The 7,500-nt window shown below is 41.1% G+C and overlaps 1 protein-coding gene across 8 annotated transcripts in view; it reads left to right on the top strand.

The window, feature by feature from the left end:
* The window catches only part of fhod1 (formin homology 2 domain containing 1), a 60,383-nt gene that overhangs the window by 23,712 nt on the left and 29,171 nt on the right, over positions 1 to 7,500 (top strand). For 7 of the 8 annotated variants that reach the window (XM_067582604.1, XM_067582074.1, XM_067581298.1 and 4 more), the window contains exons 4-6: positions 3,875 to 3,942; positions 4,227 to 4,332; positions 7,212 to 7,306. In XM_067582604.1, coding sequence (XP_067438705.1) covers positions 3,875 to 3,942; positions 4,227 to 4,332; positions 7,212 to 7,306 — 269 coding nt within the window. Of the gene's footprint in view, positions 1 to 3,874; positions 3,943 to 4,226; positions 4,333 to 5,670; positions 5,707 to 7,211; positions 7,307 to 7,500 lie in introns of those variants that run through there. The other variant, XM_067583356.1, reaches the window with a different exon arrangement.

The following is a 7,500-nucleotide window of genomic DNA, read 5'->3' as shown; positions in this document are numbered from 1 at the left end:
TTGTAGATCTTTTATTTTGAAAAATAAATTAGACCTGCAACGATTAGTCAATTAGTTGATTAGTCGATCAACAGAATATTAGTTTGGAACTAATTTGATGATTGATTAATAATCTCAAACATGATGATTTGAAACATTGATCATAATCTGAATACTTTTGTCATCATCATCTTTGACTCTTCATAGAGAAAGTGATTAATCCATTAACGATGAAAATAATCGTTAGTTGTAGCCTTTGTGAGGACGAAGACTCAGTGGAGATGATTCTGATATAATGATCAGAGTGATTCTGATATAATGATCAGATTGATTCTGATATAGTGATCAGAGTGATTGATCAGTGAGGGTGTGCTCAGGCTTCCTGTTTAGTTTTCAGTCTGTCTTCCTGTTTTCATTCCACACAAACAGCCGCTGATGTCAACCGGACGGCAGACTGTGTATTTATTGTGTTTTGAGATGTAAACGCGTCTCTTCCTTGTTGTCTTTAGACGCCGTCAGCCAGTAACGGACGCCAGCAGGCGCTCAGCCAATCAGAACATTGATCTTCACAAAGACTAATAAGCTTTGAACTATTAGAAGGCAACACATGGACTGATCCCACGTCGCTGCTTCATTAACGTGATGAATGTACGGAAGGAATATAAAATAACTCTTGTTATTGTTTTTATCTCATAATCAGATGTCTTTTATAACTGAATAGTTTTTCCTCGCGGCGTAAATGTTCATTGGTCATATGTTGATCATGCCAAAATAGAACTGTCCAATCACAGCTTGGGGGCGGAGCTTAACAGTGAAAACTCATGACGCAGTAAATACGTAAATAATAATTAAATACATAGCATGACAATGCGTTTTGTTTTTCTTTAGACATATTTCCACATCATGTCAGAAAGCTTCAGTGTGTTCTTTTGTTCTTTATCTGATGAACGTTTAGTAGATTAATAAAGTCCAGAAGAATTCATTTGATACGTTTAAGTCATTTACTGAGTAAAGAGCATCAAAGGAAACATTCACATGTTTGCAACTCATTTATTGAATTTTATAAAGCACTTTTGTCTCGTGACGCTCAGCTGCTTTGAGTTTTTGTTGCTGCTGGAAAATAAAGTTTTATTTTGTTGCAGATTTTATCAGACTAACGTGTCCGTCTGCTCACGCTGAGCCTCACGCAAGAAACTCAACAGGTTCTAGTTTCACCTTCGTCTTCATGTTTTCTCTCTAACAAGAGTTTAATGCAAAGTTCATATTCTGTTCAGCATGTGGTCGTCATGCTCGCTGCCGGTTTCCTGATGTGCAGATGTTTCTGTCAGCAGCAGCAGCAGCATCATGTTGTGTTACATCACCTGCTGTTAATATCTCTGACTGTCACATGACGTTTTTACCCTCTGACTTCATGTCGAAGCGTTTCCTCTTTATTTCTGTCACAGTGCAGCTGCTCTGATGGATTCATGTCTTCTAATAGTTTCAGCTGCTCTGACACTGATGAAACACGACAGCTCCTCATCATCAGGCAGAGAGTCTGATCATTAACTCACTGCTGGACCTCCTCTGAGGTCACCTGAGGTCACAGCAGCCGGTCGAGATGTGATGATGAAGGTGAGGAAGAGTCGTGAACACGGTTAAAGGATCGTTGTTGTTGGTGTTCTGGCGTCTGCACAGCTGTTGGTGAACCTTGGGAGTGACAACCGAGCCTGATTTATAGTTCCTGTTGTCATGACAACCGACCCCCATGACTTCCTGCTGCCATGGCGTGCTGCGGATACTGAGCCTGTGTGTGTGTGTGTGTGTGTGTGTGTGTGTGTGTGTGTGTGTGTGTGTGTGTGTGTGTTTATTTCTGTTTCATATCCTCATTTTCTCGCTTTGATTCATCTCATTTTCTTACTTCCTGTTTTAAAACTTTATTTCTTTTTTCTTCTACTGTCTCTGCTACCGTTTACTTTACTTCAGACAGCAGGTCATGTGCTTCTGGCAGCCATGATGAAGATGATGATGATGAAGATGATGATGATAATATTTGCGTTGTTTGTTTTGATGTTTATAATAGTAAATGAAGTTTCATTTCTCAGATGATGTTTCATCATTACTGATGCACCGCTAGATATCTGTTACTGTGCTGCTGGGTGCTTCAATCAATCAATCAATCAATCAATCAATCAATCAATCAAACTTTATTAGTACAGCAGCTTTCATACAGGTTAGAGTTGAAAGTGCTTCACAGACGACTGACCAGCCAATAAAACAGAATAAATGTCGACAGTTCAACAGTTTGAGACTAAAAATGATGAGAAATGTAATAAAATAGATTTAATAATAATAATAACAATAAAATAATATTAGTGTTATAAAAATGAGAAAATAAATAAAACCAAAAATGAATATAGAAGATAATTTTACAACATTAAAATAAAGTGAATAATATTAATGAATCATTCTAATCAGAAACCACTTTTCATGTGAGCAGCCGAGTCGTCACCACGGCGCCCCGTCGCCCCGTCGCCCCCCCCCCCCCCCCTCTCTGTCCCTCTCTGGGATGGACGGCGCTTCACTCAGCTGAGGTCGGACAACACTTTGGTTCATTATGGGAAATGTAATTATATTATATTATATTATATTATATTATATAGACTCACTGATGGCAGAGAGCTGCAGCTCTGACCCTCAGGATCAGTTTGACCTTCAGGATCAGTTTGACCTTCAGGGTCAGTTTGACCTTCAGGGTCAGTTTGACCTTCAGGAGGATTCGGGGATTGAACCTTGTGATGAACAGCTGCAGCGTCTCTGCTGTATGAACTCAATTTAAAATCTCCCGTTTCCTCTGAAATCCAGAGTGAGTCAGGGGTCGTGACCTCTGACAGAAACAAACAGGAAATAGTTTCATTCCTCTCTGGAAACACTTCCCAACCCCCCCATCCATCCTCCAAAGAAATCTCTCCATGTTTAAAGGAATCTCCTCAGGCTTCATTAGTGACTAACAACCCCCCCTCCCCCCCCCCCCCCCCCCAGGAACAAGAACTGATCAAATGATCAGATCAATGATATGATCAATGTATATATCAGTGTATATATATTTAAAAGATAAACAATCATTTCTGTATTCACATCCTGCATGATTCACTTACATCAGAAGTCACTTTTGACTCAACTTTAAACACACACACACACACACACACACACACACACACACACACACACATCCTGGAACCCACAGGACTGTCAGGAATGTGAGAGAAACAATTGAATTCACTTGAATGACCACAGAGATGATGATGGTGAACTTGTTATCACAGTGTGTAACAACACACACACACACACACACACACACACACACACACACGAACATCCTGTTATCACAGTGTGTAACAACACACTTCCATCAACACACACAACAAACTCAGGACGTTCTCACACCACCGAGTGTCAGTGAAATGAATCTTCACGTCTCTGTGAGACATTTTGTTCTAGTAGTTTGTTGTCGTGGTAACGCTTAGCGAGCTGCTGTCTGTCTTCTCTCTACGGTTGTGTTTTCTCTCTTTGGCATTTTGTTCATCACTGTGTTCAATAAACAGTTATTGTCTCTGAGCAGTTTGTAGTCTGACAGATGAGATTCAATAAAGGCTAATAAGCTACGATAGCTTCCTCTGTCCCCTCATTGGTCGGCTTCTTCATCACTGCTGCTTATTGGGCGACAGCACAGATCTGTCTTCCCTTCTTCTAACAATCATAACATTTGTCTTATTTACATTATATGTGATGTTGAGATCTCCACCATAATGTTGTCTTTTTGTTTTATGTTAATGTTTGAATGATTGTCAGGATGTTGTTGACCATACAGTCGTATCATCACTGATAGTTTTCCGTGTGTCTCGCTGTGTTTCAGAGAAGCTGTATAACTCTCACGGTCCGGAGCTCAGACGATCTCTCTTCTCTCTCAAGCAGCTCTTCCAGGTAACTCGCCGGCTTCTCTCTTTAACATCAGTGTTTTATCTTGTATTCAAACGCAGCTTGATCTCCAGGTTCAAACATGTTGTCAGTCTGAACAGTGTCAGAAACGACTCGTCCATGTGTCACAATATGATACTTTCACTAGTTTCACTTCAGTAGAAACAGCATCTTCATTCACCCAAACAATAACAGAACATCTGTGATACATCAGGCTTCTTCTGTAATGATGGTTTAAAGACTGACAGTAGAGAGTTAACAGATGACCTGTGTGTCTCTTCTGTCTGCAGGATGATAAAGACCTGGTTCCAGAGTTCGTGGCGTCTGAAGGTTTGACGTGTTTCATTAAAGTCGGAGCAGAAGCCGACCACAACTACCAGAACTACATCCTGAGAGGTTTGTTTTATTCATAGAGCTCAGTATCACGAATCACACGTTAGCTTTACAGGCTGTACAGAAACACGACATCCTCCGTCCTTAAACCTCAAATACGGAAAAACTCCCTAAAAATCAGGTTTTAATGATCAGGTTTTAATGATCAGGCTTTAATGATCAGGCTTTAATGATCAGGTTTTAATGATCAGGCTTTAATGATCAGGTTTTAATGATCAGGTTTTAATGATCAGGCTTTAATGATCAGGTTTTAATGATCAGGCTTTAATGATCAGTGTGATCAGCTGCTGCTCACAGCTGCGTTGTCACATTTCAGTTGTTTCTTTAAAAAATATCCTCAATGTTGCTGAAGACAGAAACTGTCCTGGATTATGTGACCATCATGTTGCAACTTCATTCCTGAGAAATCAGGTTTTGTTTAGAGCTGCAACTAACAATTATTTTCATAATCGATTAATGTGCAGATTTTTTTTTCGATTAATTGATCATTTTGTCTATAAAATGTCAGAAAATAGTGAAAAATTATCTTTATAATTCTTCAAAAGGTATTTTGTCTACAACAATACAAAACCCCCAAATACATTCAGTTTAACATCACAGAGAACAAAGAAAACGAGAGAAAAAAACAAGAATCCTCACACTTGAGAAGTTGGAACCAGTAAATTAAGATTATTCGGTTATGAAAATAGTTTTTCTGTTGATTGACTAAATCGTTGCAGTTCTAGTTTTGTACGTCAGTTTGATGGACGGCTCTAAATAGTACAATACCCAGGAGCCTTGCTGCTGCTGTTGCTGTGGAGATGAAGCCAGAATTAGAGCGGTAGTGAATTTAAAACACGTCACCGTAGTTACTGAACTGCAGATAGTAAATAAAGGCTGGTTTATGGCAGGTCGCTCAACGGAGACTAAAGAGTCACACAATGTTTTCAATTCATGCTTTGGCAACAGGTTTCAGTGCTCTCCATGGTAACCAGACACTGTCCTCCAGCCAGCTTGTTCACTTACATTATATCATCCCGACCATCACTAATTAAACATAAAAGTTACAGATCAAAATATCAATAAGGAAGTTCAGTGAAAACTACGATCTCCATGGCGACGTCAGTAACACTACTCAGTCACATGGCACAGCAGAACATGAAAATATGGTGTCGACGACATAACAACATTCTCCAGGTTCCCGACATCAAATGAAAGTGTGGAGCGACCTGTCAGCCTCCATCCGCCATTAATGACGCACCAATCAGAGTTTAAGCTCTGTGATTGGATGTTTCTGGCTGAAACACGCCTTCTCTGTTCGTCTTTTGCCCAGGAGAGTTTCCTGTTGATCTGAACTGTAGAAGAGAGAACTGAGAGTCACCAGGAGCGCCGCAGCAGGTGTTTGCTGTTGTTTTTACTCGTCTACACAGAATCAGTCTGAGGATTGTCGCAGCAGCTTCAGTCCTGAGTCACACAGGAGGCGTTCAGGCACAGTGTTGACAGTAGGTCATCCATGTTTTGGCAGCAGTCAGAGTCCAACACACAATCACCGTAGTAACACACATCAAACAGAAGACAACAGACTTCAGGTCACAGTTACTCGTGAGCCACTTGTCTGCCTGTGTAAACAGCTGTACTGATTAAAATATGAGTGCATGTGTTCAGATGCACACAAGACAGACGGAAAGTGAAAATAAAGTGTTGTGATTTCACTTGGTCTAGTAAGTTAAACAGGAGCATTGAGACTGTGTTCTCATTGAGCATCTCAGCTAATTAAAAAAAAGTAGAAATTATTTGATTAAAAATAGATCTATATCCACTTTTTTGTGTTTAGACAGTAAACTCACAAATAACAAACCATCTGCTGCAATGCAGAGTTTGTGAGAACTAGCTATGAAGTCAGATTGCTGTTTGCTGCAGAAACAGTTAAACTGTTGAGCCTCTGACTCCACGTCATTGTTATACTAAAGCAGATCACTGTGACCACAGATCCACCACAGCTGCTGTTCTCTCTTCACTCTACTAAGAGTATGATGAAGGTTATTGGAGCTCATCTGATGGTCAGAGACTCCACAACATCAGTCTGAGGTGTCACAAGATCATTAACAGGATATTAAAGAAGAAAAAACTCTTTCCTGCTCCACAAAATGTTTCTTTGTGGTATTTCTGTCTTGTGAAAGTTTTACTTCAGGAGCTGTTCACAGCTCGTAGACATCCTCTGGTACTCGGGGCCCCTGAGCAGCAGCAGCCCCATCAGTCAGGTTTGTAATCCGTCAGTCTGAAGCCGCAGAGGATGGAAACACGGAGCTTCAGCTTCACACGTCCAACAAACCCACAGAGAGCTGAGTCAGCGCCGCAGATTATATGTTCCTGTAGAGCTGCTGGACCCGTCTGTGGAAACCTCAAGACCAGCACTCATCTAACTGTCTCTCTGTCTCTGTCTGTCTGTCTGTCTGTCTCTCTGCTATCTCTCTGTTTGTCTCTTTGCTGTCTGTCTGTCTCTCTGCTGTCTGTCTGTCTGTCTCTCTGCTGTCTGTCTGTCTGTCTCTCTGCTGTCTGTCTGTCTGTCTCTCTGCTGTCTCTCTGTTTGTCTCTCTGCTGTCTGTCTGTCTGTCTCTCTGCTGTCTGTCTGTCTGTCTGTCTGCTGTCTGTCTGTCTGTCTCTCTGCTGTCTGTCTGTCTGTCTCTCTGCTGTCTCTCTGTCTGTCTCTCTGCTGTCTGTCTGTCTCTCTGCTGTCTGTCTGTCTCTCTGCTGTCTGTCTGTCTCTCTGCTGTCTCTCTGTTTGTCTCTCTGCTGTCTGTCTGTCTGTCTGCTATCTCTCTGTCTGTCTCTCTGCTGTCTCTCTGTCTGTCTGTCTGCTATCTCTCTGTCTGTCTGTCTGCTGTCTGTCTGTCTGTCCTCAGCTCTCAGTCAGATCATGCTGTTTGTGGACGGTATGAACGGAGTGATAAACCACACTGAGACGGTTCAGTGGCTCTACACGCTGACAGGAAGCCTGGTGAGTCCTCAAAACCCAACAAACTGCAGCCGATTTAAAGCCTCTAACACATATTTCTATAATAATACATATTTCTATAATAATACATATTTCTATAATAACACATATTTCTATAATAACATATCTCTATCCTCCACAGTCTGATCTGTCACTGTGTAATGTGTTGGTTGTGGCTCGTAGTGATGAATCATCAG

This window comes from Thunnus thynnus, chromosome 1, assembly GCF_963924715.1.
Source record: "Thunnus thynnus chromosome 1, fThuThy2.1, whole genome shotgun sequence".
In the NCBI taxonomy this organism is placed as follows: Eukaryota; Metazoa; Chordata; class Actinopteri; order Scombriformes; family Scombridae; genus Thunnus; species Thunnus thynnus.
This window is presented reverse-complemented; position numbering and strand designations above follow the sequence as displayed.